This window comes from Mustela lutreola, chromosome X, assembly GCF_030435805.1.
Source record: "Mustela lutreola isolate mMusLut2 chromosome X, mMusLut2.pri, whole genome shotgun sequence".
NCBI lineage: Eukaryota > Metazoa > Chordata > Mammalia > Carnivora > Mustelidae > Mustela > Mustela lutreola.
This window is the reverse complement of record NC_081308.1, coordinates 106819877-106843520: the sequence shown is the minus strand read 5'-3', so window position 1 is coordinate 106843520 and position 23644 is coordinate 106819877. Positions and strand designations below refer to the sequence as shown.

General features: G+C 39.1%; 1 protein-coding gene across 4 annotated transcripts in view; it reads left to right on the top strand.

Annotated features, from left to right (window-relative positions):
* Nucleotides 1-23644, top strand: part of TENM1 (teneurin transmembrane protein 1) — an 801117-nt gene that overhangs the window by 690094 nt on the left and 87379 nt on the right. For 3 of the 4 annotated variants that reach the window (XM_059156964.1, XM_059156965.1, XM_059156966.1), the window contains exons 23-24: nt 4980-5000; nt 9837-10069. In XM_059156964.1, the coding sequence (XP_059012947.1) occupies nt 4980-5000; nt 9837-10069 (254 nt within the window). The remainder of the gene's footprint in view (nt 1-4979; nt 5001-9836; nt 10070-23644) is intronic. The other variant, XM_059156967.1, reaches the window with a different exon arrangement.

The window sequence follows — 23644 nt, the reverse complement described above, 5'->3', positions numbered from 1 at the left end:
CTTGGTTGAGTCATCCGTTTCCTTGGAAACACAGACTAATATAGTCATTATGTTATTGGTTGCACTTAAAGCTGTGAATGGAAGAGCAAGGTTGTCAATAGGTTATTACAGAAGGGATAGAGAACATTCCAGATCTTGACCCTCTGTCAAGGTTATTCATTATATAACTTAACCATTCTGCTCTCTACTTCTCTATCTATAAAACTGATTTCAAGTTAATATTTGAGCATCTTCTTACATGTCTTATGTGGTTTAAGTTGTTTTAAGACCCACAGATGCATAGTTCTCAGCCCAAAGTTTGATGGCATTTTGTTTGTTCTGACATAAAGTTTGCTCCTACTGGATGCCCTTCTATCTTTCCTTCTCTTCCATCCTCTTGTTTCATTGTGGGCCACATTGAAAATTTCCAGGTGCCCTTTGACATGCCAAAGATTGGAAGACTGTAGATTTTTCCTTCCTCAGCTCTGCTGATCCAAACTCTCCCTGATTGAATTTCTTTCATCTGACCTCAGAAATAATTTCATTTTCATTGGTTGCCAATCATTTATTTCCTTTAGCTGGCCCATCATTGACTGAATGGGGAGAGTAAGGAAAAGTCAGTTCTGTCTTTATCATTAGCAATATAGCAAGAGCAACAATATTATTTCTTGTTATTTAAAGTATAAAGTACTCTTTTGCCCATTGACTACAGATTTCATCCATACATACACATCTTAGTCCTTCATTCCAGTGGGAAATTGAGGTAAGATAATAAAGAAGAGAAGATTAAAAGATCATTATGTAAGTAATTAAGCCTAAGGGAATCTTAAAAATACATTCTGTGAGGATTTTTATAAAGACACATTCATTTCTATAAGAGATAGTTTAGGCCTAGTTATCCCTGTGGTTTTGCTTCTCATGTTAAAATTTCATACACACACATTTTGGTAACACAAAAGGAACATCACAGATTTGTGAGCTTAGTGTTAGAAAAGACCATGGAGATATCTGGTACAACATGGCACCCACTACATGCCTGACATTTGATCACATCTACTTTGTTTGATCCCTTTCAGTTAACAGGAAACTTAAATACCCCTCTAGACAGCCCATTGAATCTTTGGAGTGCTCTTTTAGAAAATTCTTGCCTACACTGAACTGAAATCCACCTTCATAAAACATCCACTCAGAAACAGCAAATGTTAGCATCTGCAGCAGCTTGGCAGCCACTCCTCTCTTAGACCTGACACGTTTCCATGTGTGTGAAGACAGACCTCATAGGTTCCTGAGCTCCCTCTTCTTCAGTGTGAACATCCCCAAGTCTACTATTTCTTATCAATTATGACTTCATTTCTTCTTCCTTGGATTATGGCCTCAGGGCCATAGTCGGTTTTCTGAAGCTAATAGGGATAATTATATACGTGAAAATAGGAGGCACCATATCAAGTCCTTTGTAAAAATTCAAATATGAATATCCCTTTGCTTCCCTCTCAACTTCTAATTTCACAAATCTATTAGAAAACCTATTAAGCATGAATGGAAATTATTTATTCTTTATAAAAACCTCATGCTGTTATTGTTCATGATGCTGATATTCTCCAGATATTTATTTTGTCCATCCCTCAAAATGAAAGAAAGATGAAAATAAGAACCTGACAAATGTTTCTTGGTACCTTGAGTAACTTGGACTCAACATATGTCAATGTGACATAAAAATTTCTCTTGCAATTCTACCGTTTCTTTTACAGTGACTGGTTAATATTTCCTCCATCGTTCTCAGGACTTGATTCCTATCCCTGACTAGGGATGGAGTGGAACTAGAGTAGCACCCACTTAGGAGCAGTTAGCATGCAGAAGGCCAGGGGAACTTGTAGAGCACGCTGCTGAAGGAACAAATGGAGTCTGGATTTTGAGAGCTTGGAAAATAACTGAGAAATGGCCAAGAACCAACCTTTTGTCAGCAACACTGGAGCAACAAATAGAGAAACACTCCATGTAGATGAAATAGGTGGTGACCTTACCAGGGTGAGCTCATGTATTAGTGGTAGCACTCAACGGTTCCCTCCCCCGACCCAGAAACATCTTTGCTGGCCTTCCAAGGTGCCCAAATTCCCGCTCTAAGAAATGTGTTCCCTTGAGCTGCCACATTGCATCTTTAAGAGTCCCCAACACAGGAACCTCTGTTAGAATGACCTATCAAGCTAAAATCATCGTTAGTCCTTGGGCACTGATTCATTTTTGTTGGATTGGCTTCCAAGGAACGGCCAGCTAAAAACTGGGCCCTAAAACACAGGACAGGTAAGAAGTGAGAGGGGCAAGGGACAGAGCCAGAGCATGAGGGAAGATAGTCTTAGGTGAGGGTTGCTGGAGTTGGAAGCTCTAAGAAATCAGCAAATGGCAGAAGTGGGAACTCAGTCTTCAAAGGAAGAATATCACAGAAAGATGAGTAGGGAGGGAAGACCACTTTGGGATATCAAATATTTCTGGCTAAGCATAACAACATGCGGTTGAGTGCTATGGCCTCCACAGAGCAGGCCAGGCAAACTCACGATGCCAGATCACTAGGCAGCAACTCCACAGTAGGCATATTCTCTCTTTCTCCATCCCTCACCTCACAAAAGTAGAAAAGGAATGGGTCGAACCTGACGCTAAGTGAAAGAAGCCAATCACAAAAGGGCACATATTTTATGAGTCCATTTATATGAACCACCCAGAATAGGCAAATCCATAGAGGCAGAAAGCAGATTCATCACTCCCTGGGCCTAGGGCAGGTCAGGAATAGGTATTGACTGCTAATGGGTATGGGCTTTCTTCCTGAGGTGATGAAAATGTTCTGGAATTGGATAATGGCGATGGTGGCACAACTCTCTGAGTGGTACTAGAAACTGCTGAATTGTACTTTTTGGAAGGGTAAATTTTATGGTATGTGAATTATATCTCAATAATTTTTTTAATTAAAAAAGAATAGATGGCCCTTTTAATCATCTTGAACTTGAGAAATTCCAAGATCGGCTTAAAGACCCTACCATGGGGAACATTTCTTGCTCGCAAAAAGATTCGCAGTTCCACTCCTTTCTCCTCCTAAGTGGTGGCCAGCTTCAAGTCAGTGAGTTACCAGGCAGCAGTGCCTACCGATGGGCCCAGGCACTTGTGAAGAGCTCACACTGGCACCTCAGCGTGTAGTCAGTTGCTAGCTAGACAACGAACTGACTGGTGGTGGCTCAATCCTGAATCAATAACTATAAGTAATTCTGAGACAGAACAAGGTCACACACTGGAAATAAATTCTGTCATTTTCACTTCCTCCTTCTGAGATGTTAATGAGAGAAGCTGCTCTGCATAATACGGGACATCTTTCCAAATTCACAGCGACATTCTTGGCAGGATCAGAAGCAGCTGCAAGAAAGTCAAACCACTCTCCTCCCCACCCCTTGCCATTACCATTTCAAAACCCTTTGTAGCCACACAAATGGTTCTGTACCATGAGAATCTTCATTTTGGATGAAGCCATGTTTTAATGAGGTCCTTCTAGTACTTCCACAACTAAACTTCCTTTGGGAAATGATTTGAGCCAGCCTGGAGCACACTCACCTGCTAATTTAGAGGCTGCAAAAACAGGCAAGTGTCTACTGATAAAAAAAAAAAAAAAAAAACCTCAAAGAGGTCCAAATGCCTGAGGCCAGATTTCTAATCAGAGCTTCCAGGCTTACCTTTTGACCTTTTGTGTCAAACCACAGGATGCCTACCCTTTTGAGGCAGGCCAGGGAAAGAGAAGAGTCAGTGGATCCTGACCTGTGGCCCAACTAGTAAAATCCCAGAAAGATTTTCTTTATAAAGAGTTGAATCAGTAGGAGCAGATAGCTACAGATGAAATCATTTTGTATCTTCTCTTCTTCCCTGACATTCTGAAGAATAAGAACATTTTCTAGTTTAGATAAAAAGATGTGTTACCTTCATGTTTTTTTTTTTTTTAATGACATAAAGGGCGAGATTTAAAAGGATTTTCAAATTAAAATGACTGTATTTCACAGATGATTATAGCCTTTTAATTCAGGGCAGATTTGACCCAAAGTCAGGCCTGTACACAGACTGCATCCCCGATGTGAGAAGCTTCATCTCAGGTCCCAGAGTACCATGTGCCAAGACACTTACCAATGAGGGGCCCCCAAAGTGGTCTGCTTCTTCTGACCTGATGGGTCTGTTTTGCTGACCCAAGTTGCCCCTTTAGAGCACAAAGCATTAGAAGACACAAGAGCTTAGTAGTTGATGTTCATGATGTTTTACTGAAGCTAATCTGATGCAGCAGTTTTGATACCAGGGACATTCTGCCATGGTCTAAGAGAAAACATATATACTTTTCATTTAAGTTTTTGAGTATTGCTAAGGAATGTGCTGCTGTACACAAGAGATGTCTCTATCTTATTTCTGAGATCATATAAGTGGCTTTGGGATAGATTTGGGATGTCTGTTGCACACAAGGCTTGATTTTACATTTTGGTGAATGGCTTTCAAAACAGACTCTGGAATGGTCAGAATCTTTGTAGTGGTTACTTCTTCAAAGCCAGTGGTTCTTGAGAATCCAGTGGTTCTTAAACCTTTGTCTGTATCAAAATCACCAGCTGGGTTTGTTAAAAATCAAACTTCCGAGCCCCACTTCCACTTCGAGGTTCTGACTAGGGAGAACCCCAGGAAACTGCACATAGAGCGGGAACACAGGTGGTTCTGATGAAGATGTTCCAGAGAGAAAAAACTGCCTTCGAGCTCTGCCCACTCACCAAGCAAGATAGCCAATCACCCTGACGCCATCTTAGAAGGAGAAGCCAGGAGGGGTCAGGTCCATTTTGGCATGTACATCCAATGAAATGATCCCCATGGAGTCTCTAATAGCCACAAACTGAGTTAGAACTGGGTGTGTCTGGTTGAATTTGGCTTGTTGAATGATACTGATGACTCTCTATTTGTTTTTACTTGCCACTCGTGGATAACCTTGTGCACCCTAGAAACAGAGATACCAGACATAGGTAAGCAAACCACACCAGCAGCGACCTAATGCCCCTTCTTGCTTAACAGGCCACCTCCTAATAACAGGCTAACAGGGAGATTTTAGTTTTTAAGTAAAGCGAAAGGAATAATGTGAAAGCACGTTTAGAAGTTAGGATTCTGGTAAGTGTCTAACAAAAGAAGAGAGCTCCACTGAGTGGGAATTTGCTGGAGGATCAGACTATATCGAAAAGAAAACAAGATAAGTGAGACCTGGCAGTTCAGTACTTCATGGGAAAGCAAAGTCTTAAGTCTCATTATGTTTTCCTTAGGTGATATCACAAATGAGTCTGTAAGTTCAAATAGATTCAATGTTTTCAAGCTGCGGTAGTAAGGGAGGTGATACGGCAATCTTCTCAGATCCAGAAATATGTTGGCGAGTGTATTAAAAGACAGTGAGCATGATAACCTTCTTGAATAAGATTTTTCCTCTTTCCTTTTGTGTGACCTCATGGTTTCTATTTCTTCCCACCAAAAAGAAGTAATAGAAAAACTTTAAACCAACCATTTACCAACAATGACACAGAGCTCTGAAATTAATCATAATGAGCATTTCTATTCAATTTGTTTATGCATTACACTTGTCAAAACTGTTCTAAATTACCTGAAATTGCAAAGGAGAAAATTGAATTTGTTCATTTCCGAATGCCAATTGTCATCAGAATGGCACTGATAGGGTTTTTAATTTGGATTTCGTTTGAGAGATGCCACTTCCTAAATGCCAGTGCACAAGCTCAGCCTCACTACTTTGGCATAACTGATTCCTTAAGCAAATTAAGCTGGTTGTCAAATTGCTTACTGGTTAAATGTTGCACAGTATTAATTATAAGCATTAATTGTCCATTTAACAATCTATGTGATTTTAACTAGCATGAATGAAGTGATCTTTGCTAAGTTGAAGGGCACCGCTCAAATGTAAAGCTAACCAGAAGGTGACAATAAGTCTAACACTGAAGTTACAAAAGAAATCTTCACATATCTCAAATTCCAATATGCATGTGGACACAAGGGATTAGAACAAATTGAAATGTAGTCCAGCAGTTTTCTTTCTCGGGTATGGCATGTTTTTAAAAAGTGGAAAGAAACCAATCTCCAAAAAGCTCAAGTGCACTTGGGAAATGGCAAGAAATGGCAAGAAATTACATATCAATATAGGAAACCTTCCTGACTGTTAGCTGTCAAGAAAATAACATTAATCAGATTTGAATTTTGTGTGTTGGGCTATTCCATTTTCTAAAGGCCAGCACACAAAATTTTAAAACAGCCTAGCTGAGCAAAATAGAATATGTTGCTCAGTTAGAAGAAGGCAGGAACAACATTTTTTTTTGCTACCTTCAGGACTAAAGTATTCTGAAGGTACTTTGTACACACAGTCACATAGGATCTAATCTAGTCTCAGTCAGGGCATATCTTGTTAGTGACCCTGGGCAAGCCCTTTATGTGTCTGGGTTTCCTCAGCTGAGATTTGAGGAGAATGATAATTTTAACTTCCCTCACAGGCACATTGGGGATATTCAATAATAAATGAATGTAATGCATTCCACAGTGCTTTTCTGCGAATAACATTTCTCTTGGAAAAATAGCCTATGGACTTTCCTAAACAAAACATGATTAATCTGGCTCAGCTGAAACTTCCACCAACTGGCTACCAAAATATTGAAGGGTGTTTCAGGGAAAGGTTGTGACCCCCTTTTTATTCTAGAAAGATCTTATGGGCACTGGAGAAATTTTATTCTAAAGGCAAAAATTCAACTAAATATGTAAAAACTTTTACCCAAACCCCTATTTAAGCAGTCTTTGCTACAGAGATGTCTTGTCTGATATGACTGCCAAATCAATTCTGGAGTCTGTTGGGGCCCTTTACAGTTTATTTACAGCAGCTGCCATGGTGGTTCCAGGGTTGAAGATGTCCCTGGAATCTACTGAATTCTCTTATTTGATGAAGTGAAGGTAAGTAGAAAAAAATCAAGTATTCCAATAGGATCTGATTTTTTTCCAATTAAAACTATAAACTGGGTCTCAAATCAGTATCTGCTAGCTTTTACTATCATTAACATACACAGATATGCTTAGAGGGCAAATATAATTACAAATATAATCAGAAACATGCCAGCCCTTAAGGGCAACTTAATTACCCTGATGATCCTCTCCCTGCCATTTTGCTGGGGTAGGTAGCCCAGACCTGGACACTTCTGTGTATTAGTTAGTTTCATGTCCTACAGTTTAGTTCAGAAGTAACTGAACATTAACCCCATCAGAGAGTCTGTTGACACTAAAGACAGAGATGAATATGGTTCCTGCCTACAGAGAGTGTACAGTGTAGTTGGAGAGATGTGAAAAAAATAGTGCTTACACCTAGCACTCACATCTTGGTTTCCAGTACCATTCTCCAACATAAGGAACCAGGGGTCATTAGCAAAATGATTCATTCCAGTACTCGGGCAGAGATTATAAAAGATGAACCTTGAGCAACTTTTAATGCCAAAAAGTAGAGAAGGACTAAAACAAAAACAAAACAAAACAAACAAACAAACCAAAAAAAAAAAAAAAAAAAAAAACCCTCCACGCTGATGGATGTATGTCAAAGTGTCTCACAAGCCAACAGGAACAGTGGCCAATGCCAGAGCCTTTTGAACAACAAAGTAAAGTAGCATTGGGTTGTAATAAAAAAAATAAACAAATACCCATCTCTACTGATACAAATGAACACCTGAATTCATAAATAAATGGAGGAGAAAAGATAAAGCTCTCATACAGAAGATTTCCAAGTTGTTTATGTAGACACTCTACCCTCAAGAAGGTGAAGTATAATTCCCTACCCCTCAAGTGTTGCCTTCACAGAGTGACTTCCTTCCAAAAAGCACAATCTGGAAACTGGGAGAGAAAGAGTAACTTTACACTGGAGAAACCTGATAAACTCTACCTCAGCCAGGTGATCAAGGTCAACATTGACAGTGATAAGTCATGTTGAGTTATGTATCTTTGATTTGATTTGATTTGATGAGAATGGCACTTTACCCCTGTGGTCTTCCCCTCCAAAACCTATAACCTCTGTCTAACCAGGAGGAAAAAAAATTAGACACATTCCAGTAGAGGGAATCTTATAAAATACCTGACCAATACTCCTTAAAACATTTAAGGTCATAGAAACAAGTCTGAGAAACTGTCATAGCCCAGGGGGCCTAAGGAGACATGATGACTAAATATAAAATTCCGTATCCTAGATGGAATCCTGGAACAGGAAAAGGACATTAGGTAAAAACTAAGGAAATCTTAATAAAATATGGACTTCAGTTTATCTCTAAAAACAATGCTAATACAATATGACAGGTGCTGATAAGTCATATGTCCCTCCTCAGCTCTTATCTTTCCTCCTCTACTTCTGTTTACACACTTGACAATCATAGCCTATTTGCTGAACCGACTCCCACCTTGGACCATTAATTTCATGAAGAAAGGGGCTGTATCACACAGAAGAGGTCTACAGACCACAGCACAGTTCTCGGCACATTAGTGCACTTAGTAAATACTTCTTCATAGATTAATGAACAATTACATGGTTAGTGGTACTAAGGAAGGAACTCAGATGAAAGAGGAGAGGCTTAGATAATGACCATGAAGATAAAGAAAAGTGGAAAGACTGGAGAAGAGTTTAGGAGGTAAAATTTTTAAAAGCACGATGTTTTACTGGATATGGAGAATGATGGAAAGAAGGAATGAAGAATAGCTCCTGGCTTTAACAACCGGGCATGGGCCAGGATTTGGGGCTAATTAATATGATATGGAATCCCCAAAATACGGGTAAATGCAGTACAAATAACCCAGACTAGAGATTTGGGAAGGCTTTCTTCAGGAGATAATAACTGAATAGAGCCTTAACAGGCATGTGAGGATTTACTAAGTGAAGAAAGGCTTGTCTACCACACCAAGGAATGTTAAAAAGTTTTTAGGGTTCTTAAAGATAGGGATCCAACCTTAGGATCAAGCAAAATATCCCCCAAACCAACATTACCCCAGTCATCGAAAAAATGGGATTAGGAAGAATCAAAATGAATGAATGAGCTCAGCCATGTACACAGATAAAAATATCACAAGAGATCCCATGCAAATATGTAATTAAAGAGTTTCAGGAATATCAAAATCCAATCAAGGTAACTTTACCATCACCTTTAAAAGATGCAGTTGATTTGATTATAACCCTCCAAAAAAGTCAAATATAATCAGTTCTACTATGTCCTGAAAGAAGACAAAATGGATTAGAAAAATGTGGTGGTCAACTAAAAAAAGGAAGATTAGAGAGGAAAAGTTTGGCAATGCATTTCCAGCACAGCCCTCCATAAACAACACGTCTTTCAATTTACAACAGGACCCTGGAGGCTGATAGGGTCCCCAGTGAAGTCGGAAGCCTGGAGAAGTGGGGTTCTGAAGGATGGGAAGGCAGGAAAGAAGGACTTCTGTTTGGGATTTGTTGAGTTTGAGGTGACTGTGAGCCATCCAGGCAGGATTGGAGCGGTATTGATGAAAAAAAATTATTTCACTGGATTTTCTCTCATCTGCTTCTTTCTCTGCTCCCCAAATGGAAGGTATTGAAATGCCAGCTTCATTTCAGTTTAACAGTACACACTGAGTTTTTTTTAATACCCAATCCCCTTACTAGAAAACCAAAGTAGTATCCATTCCCTCAGTACATGAGAAAGAAGATACATTTATTTTTTTTTCATCTCTTAAGAGAATTTTCCATTTGCAACAAAAAACAGATCGCAGGGAATGCATATTGAACAAACTGCTTTGAATAACTTTACTTTTCTCTCCCTTAGCACAAGTCCTGCTCACAAATACTATCTGGCTATGGACCCTATGTCTGAATCACTTTATCTATCAGACACCAATACTCGAAAAGTCTACAGGTTGAAATCTCTTGTGGAAGCGAAAGATCTGTCCAAGAATTTTGAAGTGGTGGCAGGAACAGGTGATCAGTGCCTTCCCTTTGACCAGAGTCACTGTGGAGATGGCGGAAAAGCATCAGAAGCTTCACTGAACAGCCCTCGAGGTAAAAAAAAAAAAAAAAAAAAAAAAATTGAATCTTTTGTTCATCTAAAGACTTCATTTGGCGTCACAAAATCTTAAGACTGTTGCTGTACTGTAGTCCATCTATCTCAATATTGCTTCTGACACACATTGTCTCTGAAGTCCATCCCAGAAGATAGGCATGGTCAAGGCTAATTTCTAGGTAATATGCATTCGTATAGTCATAAGTGTTATTAAAATGTCAAAATGTTTATTCTCCTTTCTGCCTAGGATAACAAATTCAAGTTTTGGATTGGGGGAGGAGATGATTTTGCCTTCTGTGGGAACTTGACCTTACTGCTGTCTGTCCTAAATTTATTCCTCAGTCTTCAAGAGTCAATCCTTAATTCTGTTGCCTGGGATTTGTGAATAGATCTGTGTTCTCTCCATCAGCTTCATAATTTTATAGACTTGAAATCATATTCCCATCTTAGGCCACTAAGCAGAAGGATGGTCAACTTTAAATGTTATCATATATCGTCCACCCTATCTCGTTAATTATTTAAACATTATTCTCTGTTCCTTCTCCATGCTGGGGTGTGTGTATTTGTGTGTGTGTGTGTGTGAGAAAGAAAGAGAGAGAGAGAGAGATGCACACACACACATGCACACTTTTACTTTAGTAGGTTTTATGAAGTATTCATTTGGTGGGTTTTAAGAACCAATGTGGTCCTTTTAAACTATTACACAGATAAAACACACTGGTTGCAGAAAAATTAGAAAAAAGAGAGTGCAAAAAATATTTTTAATTAAAGTCACCCATAATTCTACCACATACAAAAACCAACTGTTAATATTTTGGCATATATCCTTCTAGACTTTTTCCTGTGAATATCATATATTTTATTTTCTAATAATGGAATCATAGTATAGAATGCTATTCTATAATCTGCTTTTCACACTTAATATATTATGAACATCTTTCCATGCCAAAAAGTATAGTGAGGTCAGTGTGTTTCATTTGTTAGATGGTCACTTATTTCAAATATTAAGAGGTTACTCTTTAGCCATTTGACATTTGCCATATGGGTATTAAATTCCAACTATAATCAGAGTTTAAAGCCTTCCCTTTCTTCAAGGCCATATTCAAGTCCTATGTCTTTTGTAAATCCCCTCTGGCTAACCCCAGCCCATTAAATCTGAATTTCTCTAACAGGGTCTACACCACCCAATTACTACTAGATTATATTTTGCCTTCTTTTACTTCTTTTACTTCCCGGTTCTTTCACGAATGGGAGGTTTTTTTATTACCAAGGCAAGCTACTTGAGCTGAGAAGCTACATCTAATATTTCTTCTAAATCTTCCCCACTTCCCCAGCAATATCTTGTACAATGTGGGATCTCCTATACATGCTTGTTGTGTAATTGATCAGTTAGGTAACGCTTATGTATATCAAATATTCCTAAAAGGAATTTCAATAACACTTTAAAAATATGGCCTTTCTTTCCCAAAAGGAATATAAGCCCCACAGGTATCATGGTAAAGTGTTTTAAGATGTTTCTTGTCTGGTGCCAGCTCTCATTCCTTACACATAGTAGGTTCACAATAAATATTTGACGAGTGAATGCTTAACTCAGTGCAACATATAATCAACTCATCTTTCAAGGAAATGTATCGGGCTAGGTCCCACCTTTAACACAGGTTTAAAACTCTTGCCGGTATTATAAGGATTTCTGCATAAGAAATAGGGAGGAATCAAGCTTGTATTGTGCCTGAAATTGACATCCTCCTGAGTTGCTACTCATGAAAACCGCTCATCTCACCTACCACATTCAACCTGCCACATAAAGGAATGAATATCTCGGCTTTTCCAAATAGAGCAAATAATTGGCTCACTGCAGCTTTTTTTTTTTTCTTTTTTCTTTTGCTTGGAAAGCAGCAATAATAGAGTCCTGATGAACAGGATTTACATGAACTCTTAAAGCATCAGTAATGAGAGTGCCAAAATTTATATATCTATTAAAGCTAATATTAAACTAAGTTTTTCTTCTTGTTATGGCTAGTAGTACATTTTCTTTTGGCTTGATTTACTCATCTTTCTATCCAAGAATGGCCTTTAAAATAATCCAGTACACTTTATTCATCCCAAAGCGGGCAGGAGCCCTAAGAACATCTGGCCGAGGCTTCGGAGAGCTGAATGTCTAATCCAGCCAAGACAGCTTTCACATAACCTACTGAAGCTGATGTTGACAACATCTGCTCTGATCTAGTGAATGAACGAGGATATTTAAAGGAGGGGAATGTGTGGCTCATATTCAGTATCCACCACGTCTTCTTCAACCATTTTAACAGTATTTAAAGACCCTGTTAGGGATCTTCAAAATCACTGAGAAGGCAGAACCTGTGTCCAGACATCCATTGCTCTTGAAATTGCTGGTCAGAACACTCAGATGTCTAGCTAAGGCACCTTTCTCTGTGCTGAATACAGACAGCGCTCAACCTTGGCAATGAATCAGAAGTGAGAGTCTCATTATATGGAATGCTGCAGGGCAATTTCATAGACTTCTGTAGAAGAAGGAAAAATCATGCAAGAAGTCATTAAAGCACAGTGTGCAAATTGAGGGAAGAGTATTGCTAATAGCTAATGATATCTTTGAGGTTCTCCTGCAGGTTCTTTATCTCTCAAGAAAGACCAGTTGGTTTGTTTTGTTTTGTTTGGGTTTGGTTTTTTTTGCTTTACAACTACCAAGCACATCAGCTCCTTCTTCCTTCCCCCATAGAAAGACAGCAAATGTTTAATGGATTTCTTTAAGGAGAGGTTTGATTTTTCTCTCCACCAAGAAGCTAATAAGGAAAAGCTGTAGATGAGTAGAAAATGGAAATGTACATCTAGGGAGTACAATTTCTAGGTTAGGAAAGAGAGCTTGCTCTAAGACTTTAACAAGCAACATACTGCAATTATAGGCAGGCTCTCCAACATGTCCTTAATTATGCAAGGTAAGTCAAATAAATGTTAATCTGTAAGACAGCTCATTTATTTTCTGAATATATTCTAAAAATAGGATGAAATGAAATTTGCTTTTGAGATCATTCGTCCTAAAGTCGGAATAAATTACCAAATGGGATTAAAAACCAGTCAGTAAAAGGTAAAAGGTTAGAAACCGCGAGATTTTTTTTTTCTTTCTTTTCCTTTTCTTTTGAGAAATGGCAGCTAATTGTGATGAATGTCAGGTTAGGGAACCTAGACTTTCTTGTACAATCCATGTAGTCAGTGTTTTTCTGGATGACCCTGTGTAAGTCACTGAACCTCGCTGTGGTTTCATTTCCCAGAACACTAAAATAGACTTAATGATGCCATTGACTAGTTGTGTTACACTGGATTAGTCATTTAAACACTGGATCCTGAGATGTATCCATCAGTTGTCAACTTGAGGGTATACGATGATCTCCCTCCCAGCTCTAGTGTATTACAACAACTATAGCTATAACTTTGCCTGTGTTCCATGCTTTCCAATCCAGTACATCTACTTTCCACAAGAATGCACAAGGTCAATTGCATTTCCCCCAGTTCTATAGATGAGGAAACAGAGACTCAGACAGGTTAAGAAACTTACCCAAGTTCTCACAGTGTACAGATAACATTGGAATTCAAAACTGTGATGGGGTGGAGGAAGGCCTGTGATGCCTCCACTATACCTCCTGGTCTCTCTTTAAGCTAAAATCCATGATCTCTGTTAGGTATTCTGGGAGAGTAAGAAATATTGGAAAATGCTTTTTATTTTTATTTGCAAGATATAGGACTTTTAGTCAAGTTTCCTTTTCCTATTAAAATTATTTTTCCGAGGTTTCTGACCTAGCAGTGTACATAGTAGAAGACACAGCATTTACATAGTCTCTAAATGTAATTATTCAAATAAATCTTCAGGAAACCTTGTCACATCTCTTTGGAAGATTCTGCAGTTAAGAATTTCACCAACTTTTTCTTAAGGGATGCAGGCAGGAAACCTTCTCTTTATTAAATTTCTTGATTACAACTAGTAATTTACACATTCTGTTTAAAGGAGAAATGGAAGACTCCCTGAATAGAATTTCATGTAAGATAGCCCCTGGGTACTTCTCCTGGGAATAAGTCTTTATCTGATCCAGTTTTACGCACTTTGAGTTGAATCCCAATAAAGAGAAACATTTGCCATTTTACTCATCAATACTTCACTGTAATGGGGCAAGGAAAAAAGTTTAGCAAAGAGGCTGATGGTGTGCTAATCCCTGGCATTGTATATGAGTTTGAACTGACTTTGAAAGATGCTTTTAAAACATGCATGGATGATGTAGTTGAAACTTAGGTTCCATTTATTATTTTTACTGCAACTTTCCTTAATTCTACAGAGAACTCAAACTAATGAGTCATGTAATAGATGACCAAGTATTTAAGCAGAATGTGAAATGGTACTAGGTGGGAATATAAAATAAAATTTGTGACAAGCTGAATACATTTTTTTAAAGTAGATACAGAGGGTGAAGGAGTGACTGGACAAGATGAAATTAATCAATGACTTAATTTGGTTCTCTTGGACCTCCCCAAGGATTATATCTCTACTTTCATGTGACTCTTTAAGCATACTGACCTCCGAACTCAGGAGGACTTAGGCAATATTCAGATGAGTGCAAACAGCTCTTGCGCCATTCCCTAGCCGGTAAGTGATCCTTAAATTTTGACAGCTGCCAGAGTGTTTTTAGGGTATTCAATGACCCTAATCATACAGGAGTCACTTGAACTTTATTAACAATTAAGAAACCTGGGTAAGCTAAAGTGCAGACAAAAATAATCTGGTTTTTGTTCCTACCCATATATATCTGAGTTAGATCCTGAAGCTCTCCTGACTACGTGCTATTCTGAAAGGCTGGGTTTGGGGCTCATGGAAAGATGCTAAAACTCTATAATGCAGTGTCTCGGGGACACCTTAGACACCTAATCAGTGTGTAAGGGAGAGAGTATAGTGCACAAAAGGTATGAGAATGTTTCTTTGGTTCTCCTGTGCAATGGAGAGCAGTAAGGTTTTTCCGAAATTCCTTTAGGATCCATCACAGTGGCATAACCGTTTGGATTGACACTCGGGCCAGCACTCACCAAAATTACAGGCAAGCCACAACCTGAGTGAAATGAGTGGTACATTTAGGAAACTACAAATAAATCAGTATTGTAAAAATATCCAAGAGTAATAAGAAGAACAGGGGCAGGAACAAGAAGTTTGGGTTTTATCCTATTGGCCAAGGAGTTGAAGTGGGAGAGTGACATAATCATGCAATGCATGGGTATTTGATAGACTGTCGTGGAGAAGGGGTAGTGCCTGCACAGGAGTGAGGCTGGGGCAAAGAAATCATAGACGTACTGATATTTATAAGACCCGCAATGGAAGGGAATCTAATGAAGGAGACAGAGAAGAAACCTTCATAAAAAAACAAAGTGGAAAAAATAAGAAAAGAAAAGAAAGTGAACAGAGCTTGGTATCCAGGAAGCTGAAGGAATCATTTGTTTCAAAAAGGTGTGGAAAACAGTATGACGTGTTACACATTTGTAACCATTGGATTCGGCAACGAGAAGTGCATTGTTGACCCTGCTATTGGTGGTCTGTACAGCAATAGGGATGGAAGCCAGATTTCAGTAACTTAATGAGCCAGTAAGAGGAGAGAAAATAAATACTTCTCAATAAGATCGCTCTCCTGAGAAGTTTAGATGTGAGAGATGCAATGATAAGTAGGGAGAGGACAGGGCGTTCAGAGGAGGCTTCATCTACAGGAGATACATTATTGCTTATAGTTAAATGAAAAGATACAGAAGACAGAAAATAAATGATGAAACCGGGTCTGGAGGAAATGGGGAGGGAGTAGGTCTTGAAAGGGAGAGTAGATTCGAGAGACCATGCTACGATACTGGTAGGTGTAGTGATATAGATAAATTTGTAGGTAGAAGGAACTAGAAAGTTGATGGTACTCCATTCTAATAGCTTCAGTGTTCTCTGAGAACTGGATCTATTCTGCTAAAAATGAGGAAGTCACGTTAGGCAAGATTTGGGAAAGCCAATTTGTGAAGAAGTCTTTCTGGGTGAGAACATTCTACAACCTGGTTCCAAATTCCCAGATCAGCTTCAAGACATCTTCCATGAGAACTTTCCTCCCACAGCCTTGTCCTAGAATCAGAGGTGCCTTGAGAAAAATGTGTTTGACAAAGCCTTAAAATTCAGGCAAAATAATTGTTTTTTTTATTGCTCAGTGATCCTGTGCTATGTCCACTTCTGAAGATTCCTTTCCTAAACTATGTTTTTGATCTCTCAGTTTATGGTAGCTATATGAGGACTGTGTGCCTCTGAGACAACCAGAATGAGAGCTAAATGTGTTCCCCACAGTTGTTCTAATGCATCTGCCTATGAAGGTCAAAAGATTTTGACCTTATATTATGTCAGCAGCTAGAACCTGAGAACCTTTCTGCCTATTCTGTCAGAATCCTAAAGCCATCAAACTGTTGTGGAGAAGTCAGACAAAAGGAAGGCACCTACATTTAGCTGTGACTAATTGGTCCAGGAAACATCACTGGTTGGTACAGAGAAGTCTGTATTAAGTTCATTTAAGTTTTATAAAGGTACAAATACATTATTGAATGACTTTTTCTTCTACATTTATTTTAATTTTCATGCATGCATGCATAATATTCTAGCAAACACAAAGATCATATTTTAGAGGCCAAATACCATAAGAAAGAAGTTCCCAGGTTCTGGAGTCAAACAGAACAGGATGCATATCCCAGATTCACCATTCATTAAATGTGTGACCTTGAATAAGTCACCTAAATTTCCTGAGCTATGGCTTCTTCATCTGTGAAGTTAGAATATTAATAGTGCCTATGCAACCATGTTCAGTAATAGATGTGAAGTGCCTTGTAAAGCGCACTGCCCATCATGTAGTGTGGACACGTTAAATGTCACCTACCATTATGACCAGGCTTGCTGTATTGTTGCTAATAACAGCTTTACTTATAATAGTAACCCAACCATGGAGTAAGTTACTTTGGAGGGAGGCAAGTTCCATGTCCTTGAAAGTCAGTCTGAGACTTGATCATTTCCAAGGAGGAACGGTGCCACAAAAGTAGAACAAGTCAAGGTAGAGTGGAATTCTGGAATTGTATGTGATTTGACCAGTCAATCCTTCACTGCCTTGAGATGCAGTAATTCTAGTGCTGCTTCCTTACACATGTTGCAAAGGTCATTCCGTTAGCTGCCCACCATTACACCATTAAATTCACTCCGTAAGGGTTTTCTTCCGATATGAACTCCCATGTTTACTCCGGGGGCGGGGGATATTGCTTGGAAGAGCAAAGCTTGAATTCCTCATTAAAACACTTGATGTGGGCCTTGAGGGCATGGAGTGCAGGATGGATGTGTTTGGATAAATGAGATCACCCAAGGGTGCCAAGCCAAGGTGGGAGCTACTCTAGGTAGCATGGGGAAATGTGATGCTAGGTATCTAGTGGAATGGAAGCAAAGTGGGGAGAGACAGGGCAGGGGGTGGGGAATAACAGTAATATACTTCTCTGCAGCATTGTCCAAAATGAAGCATAGACTCCTACATATCAAGACAAAGAGTATGGAATTATGATCCTTCCCCCTTTTTATTTAGATCACTAACCAAGACAACTTCACTTATCATAGCTCCTCAGTGGCCCATCTTTCTTACCTGTCCACTGAAGAATCACCTCAGCCGATAAAAAGAACTCCCTCCATACCAAACAAAAATGACAGAGATCACACAAAAACAGACTGCAAATCACTGAAATCATATTTTGAGTGGTGTATTATGGTAACCTATAAATAACTAATTGCATAAAATTGCTTTAGTAGTTTCTAGATGGCAGCTTTAATTAAAAGCACCAGAGACATTTAGAAGTTTAGAAATGGATGGCATGTAATTTGCCCTTTTACCAACCATAAAATGGTAATTAAGGAATTTGATTCACTTCTTCCTATTAAAAGTTTTATGAGAATAGCAAGTTCCTTCTAAATACAGTTTCTCTTCAGCAGAAGGTGGTACGTTTGCTTTATCAGTCTTCTCCAGCAGGGTAAGATGTTTTAATGTACAAATTCTGCAGAAGTTAATTAGGAAATTTCTTTCAATGCAAAATCTTTGTTTTTAAGGCTCTAAAACATGAAACTATATTAGAGCTAACCCTTTGAATCAAGGCCCATTAATGCTCTACCATCTATAGGAGATAACCCAATAACTTGAAGTTTACCCAATGCATAGAGCTGACTATCAAATCAAAGAAAAGAGAGGTCAGTTCCTGGTGAGTCCAGCATGCGTTGCTGATTCTTGAAGGAATCTGAAACCTATAGTGCATTGACTTCCCAGGGAATCCAGAATATTCCCTCCATAACTGAGAAGTCATCAGAAGATGTTTTTAGCTTCATTGATCCTCCCACAATACTGGGTGAATTAGGGGTGCCTAGGTGGCTCAGTGGGTTAAAGCCTCTGCCTTCTGCTCAGGTCATGATCCCAGAGTCCTGGGATTAAGCCCCGCATTGGGCTCTCTGCTCAGCAGGGAGCCTGCTTCCCTTCCTCTCTCTCTGTCTGCCTCTCTACCTATTTGTGATCTCTGTCAAATAAATAAATAAAATCTTTAAAAAAATACTGAGTGAATTAGCAGGTGTCCAGTGTAAAACTCAAGCAACACGCAGCAAACCCAGATGTCTTTAGAAATCCATGATTTTAACATCATCACGAGCTAAAACACAGCTGGAAATGAAGCCAGGAAGCCCATTTTTATTTTATAATTGATCAGTTGATTGCATTTTTGGGGCCACTTCAGCCCAAATATTTTAGATGGCATCACACAGAACATTTAGACCGGAGTTTTGAAGGCACTAATGACTTAAGTTATATGCACATAAGAAAGACAGCTGCAAGGGTTTGTTTTTTTAAGTCAAGCAGATTCTCTAAAGTTGTCTAAGCTGGATGATCTACGCAGCAAACCGATCAAGTAGGACAGGTTTGACATGTCTCCTCTTCTTTCCCTCATTCAGTGATTCCCTTGGCTAACTGAGTCCTTGCCCTGTCCCTCAACCTGTCACCCCTACATAGAAATGCACCCTATTCTCTTCCCACCCCCTCATCAGAACTGGGCAGTGGTATACTAAAAGGAGATTGGACAGTGGGAGGACTATTTCTTCAGTGACATTGTTTAGAATTTCTCGGGAATGGTGATAGTAAACACAGACCTGGTATTCATCTGTTTTATTATTGTTTTTACTATTTGTACTGAAAATTCATTCCCCTAACTGTCAGCACCCAGGACAGACCACTCCCGCCATCCCCAAACCTTGGCACACCCTTGCAGGTATAAGGAAAGTACTCGCCAAAATAGTATTCAGTGGAAAGCTCAGAATACAAACTGTAGAAACTGAGCGCTGCCTCTCCTGTAAGGGTGCAGGGGTACTGTGTACGTCCAGAGAAAAAGTGCAAATGGAAGTTTTCCAGGGGCACCTGGGCGACTCAGTCTGTTGAGCCTTTGGCTCTTGGTTTCAGCTCAGGTCATGATCTCATGGGCGTGGGGGCGAGCCCGCATGGGCTCCACACTCAGCGGGAAGTCTGCATCAGATTCTTTCTCCCTCTCCCTCTGCTCCTTCCAGCTTTTGCATTCTCTCTCTCTCTCTCTCTCTCTCTCTCAAATAAATAAATACATCCATACATAAATACATACATAAATATTTTAAAAAGGAAGTTTATCGAAACATTAGCAGTGATAATTGCTGCCTACGGAATATTGAATGATTTTTATTTTTTTCTCCTTAGTTTTCTGAGCATTTGTTATTTTTATAACTCAACAAAAGACAAAACATGATGTTTTAAAATACGCGCGCGCGCACACACACACACACACACACACACACACTGTCCTGTCCTGTGGCCAGTCTCTGAGGACTTGGGTTACTTTGCTTCCATAGACAACTGCTGTCCAGCAGGGGTGTCCTAGTATTGATGGATGATGGTGGGTTACTCTGATCTGAGCAACCTACTGAAAGGGGCAATACCATAAGTAAGAAAATAAACCTAAATGGAACCCTTTGAAGGCATCCTGGCAGGCCAGTAGTAAAAGATATTTTAATTACATTTATTATTTTTTAAGAAAAAGAGTATAAAAATACAAATTGAAATGGTCTCACCTTCTAGCTAAGTCCTGTTGATATTGAAACATAAAAACAGAAAAGTAATAGTGAGTATGGTTCGAAAGTTTGAACTCTAGAAAGATACGAATAGCAGATTCCAGAACACTTTACCACAAACACACACAACGCAGTCCCTCATTTTAAAAGTAACTAGTGTTGGGAGTTTCTTTTGATTCCCTGGAGACCTTTATATATTTTCCCCCTTATGTGAAAGGAATCATACCATATAGATTACACTTCACCCTACTTTTTTCTTTTAATAAAATATTTTGAAGACATTTCCATAAAAGCATGTACATGCCCTACCTCTTTGTTCTTAAGAACCTTATCATTTGACAATATATGGCTATACCATAACTGAGCCACTTGTTTCTTGATGGATATGTTGTCAATTTTTAAAAAATTTTTTACCACTAAAGTGCTGTGATGAACAACCTAGTTCATATATACTGGAGCACTTTTGCAAATACATACATAGGGTTAATTTTTAGCAGTAGTAGATATTACCAAATTGTCCTCCCATGTTGTATGTAATGTGTAAATGCGTCCATTTTGGCATACCCTTAGTTGCTCTGAGTATCCTTAGACTTTTTCATGTGTGCCCATCTGATCAGTGGGAAATGGGCTCTTGTACCCTATAGCTTTAATCTGAATTTCTTTCATTGTAAATGAAGCTGAATGTCATCTCCTGTTTATTGTGACCATTTGTACTTCTTTTTCAGCAAACTCACTCCACCAGTTTTTCTACTGAACTGTTGATCTTTGTGTTTTGTCAGTTAGAAAGGCATTCCTTTGTCCCTCGTATGGGTTGCAGATATTTTCCAGGTTTGTAATTTCTCCTTTTTTTAACCATATAGAAGTTTTCTAACTCTGTGTGGTCAGATTTAGCAGTATATTTCCTTCAGGTCTCTAAGGTTTGTGCCCTCCCGGAAAAGCCTTCCTGTAGTAAAGGTATTTTTAAGGCAGATGGACAGTCCTTTCACTAACCCCTGAATGTAGCTATGTCCAGCAGCTATGTAGCTTTCTCCTTTGGGTCCCATGAAATTTGGAAAACTCAGGAAGCATTTAGAGTAGTTTAAAAGAAGATACTTTGGAGTCAGGCAGATAAAACTGAGTTCAAATGTATTACCAACATCTTCTAGCCACTGTTTTCTCGTCAGTAAAATGGAGATGGTGCGCCTACCTTCCTTACAGAGTTCTAGAGGATGAAATGACACACTGTGGGCTCAGCCAGTTCCTGGCACAGATTAAGTACTGCATAAAGTAGGAAGAGGAGAACGAGGATAAGTAGATAAGTTTCAAAACAAATAACTGCTATTAACTGGATTGTTTTCAAGATGAGTAATAATCATTTTGGCTTCAAAATTGACCATATTCAAATTCTTTTCTGTCAAACTTCATTGACGGTACATTCGCAGCCCTAACTTAATTCTGTTTGCTCGGAAAATACATTGTCCAGCTGAAGGAGGGATATTGCAACCATGTATTTAAAATACTTGGAGAGAGATACTGGGAAAAGCTCCAATGAAGGAAAAGCTGTGGAAACTCACAAGTGCATATGTGCATATGGAGACATGTGCTCAGATGTCACTACAGTAAAAAAATGGAAACAGCCTCACAGTCCATCAGTAGAGTCTTAGTCACATGACAGAATATAGTATAGCAGTAAAAACAAATTTAACTACATCTACATATAAAAAGCATTAATGGCCACAAAACATACAGTTGCACAAATAAAAGAAAATTGCAAAAGAAATACATGGTGTAATGCCATTGGCATATTATACTGGTAAAAGATATATAAAACAAAAGTTGTACCATTTTAAATATATAAAACATGAAATTTACCATTTTAGCCATTTTCAAGTGAACAGTTCTTTTCTTTTTCTTCAAGATTTTATTTATTTATTGGAGAATGAGAGAGCGAGCGAGCATGGACAGGGGGAAGGGCAGAGGCAGAGGGAGGAGCAGACAGCCCTCTGAGCAGGGAGCCAACGCCAGGCTCCATCCCAGGACCCTGAGATCAAGACGTGAGCTGAAAGCTGTTGCTCAGCCCACTGAGTCACCCAGATGTCCCTAAGTGAACAATTCTGAAGCATTAAGTATATTCACATGCTAATGGAGCCATCACAGCCATGCATCTCCTACATGAAACACATAAACAATCCTAGATATTTACAGACACATATGGATGCAGAAATTCTGTGGAAACAGGTGTGGAAGTGATGCCCGCTACCTGCAGGGTATGGTTACCTCTGGGGAGAAGGGAAAAGGGAGTAAGGATAAGGACATGGGGCTTCAGCTGTATTCATGACATTTTCTTTTGATTTTTGCCTGAGCCATGTGAAGCAATTGTTAACATCTGTTAAATTTGGGTGGTAGATGCAAAGCAGTGTGTCGTGCTATTTTCTGTGTTGTCTACCATTTGAAATATTTCAAATTTTCAAAAAAATTTAAGTCAAAAGCAGGGATTAGAAAGCAACTTGCAAATTGATACCTGACAATTCGATTTTTTGGAAGATTTTCTTTCTTTATTTATTTGACAGAGAGATAGAGAGCACAAGTAGACAGACCAGCAGGCAGAGGGAGAAGGAGAAACAGGCTCCCCCCTGAGCGGTGAGCCTGATACGGGGCTCGATCCCAGGACCCCAAGATTGTGATCTGAGCCCAAGGCAGACACTTAACAACTAAGCCACCCAGGCACCCTCTGACAATTCCATTTTTAAAAGTGATTTGTTTGTTTGTTTGTTTGTTTGAAATAAGGCTTTCATGCCTACAGAGATGATACTCAAAATATTTAACAACCTGTCAGGCACAAGTCCCAATGTATCAGAACACACACTGGCTTTGGCCCTGGAAGTAGGGTCTTAAGGCCTCCTACAGTGGCCAACACACAACTGTTCTTTTCCATACTGATTGGATTTGAAGCTGTAGAGCCTTACCAACACCTCTAGTGTGTATCCATATGTGGGATTTCCTGAATAGCTGACCGTGAATTTCCTCAATATTAAAGAGTCTAAGTAGAATGAGTCTGCTTTATTGTTCCCCAAAGAAAGTCACTGTCGCCTTGGGAGTGAGTCCTGGCCCATTTAAAGTTTCTCCCTGAGGAATCAAAGGCTTAATAACTCAAATGTAAGGTTATCTTCAAGCCCCAAATATCAAAGCCTGGCCAGGAAGCCCCAATGTTATTTGCTCTATATTTCTTCCAGTTTCATTTACTAGCAATTCTGTTTGGTTTTTCAAAAAGCTTGTTAAACTGTGTAATAGGTTTTTGGGAAAAGGAAGGTGGGTAGGTGCCTGATTTTACCACTATTTACTCAAGAAAGAAAGCTGATTACAGCCGTAGTTACCCTTAGAGCTCAGCAATCATTCCTCATTTTGGAAGGCATCTCTCACCCAAGAA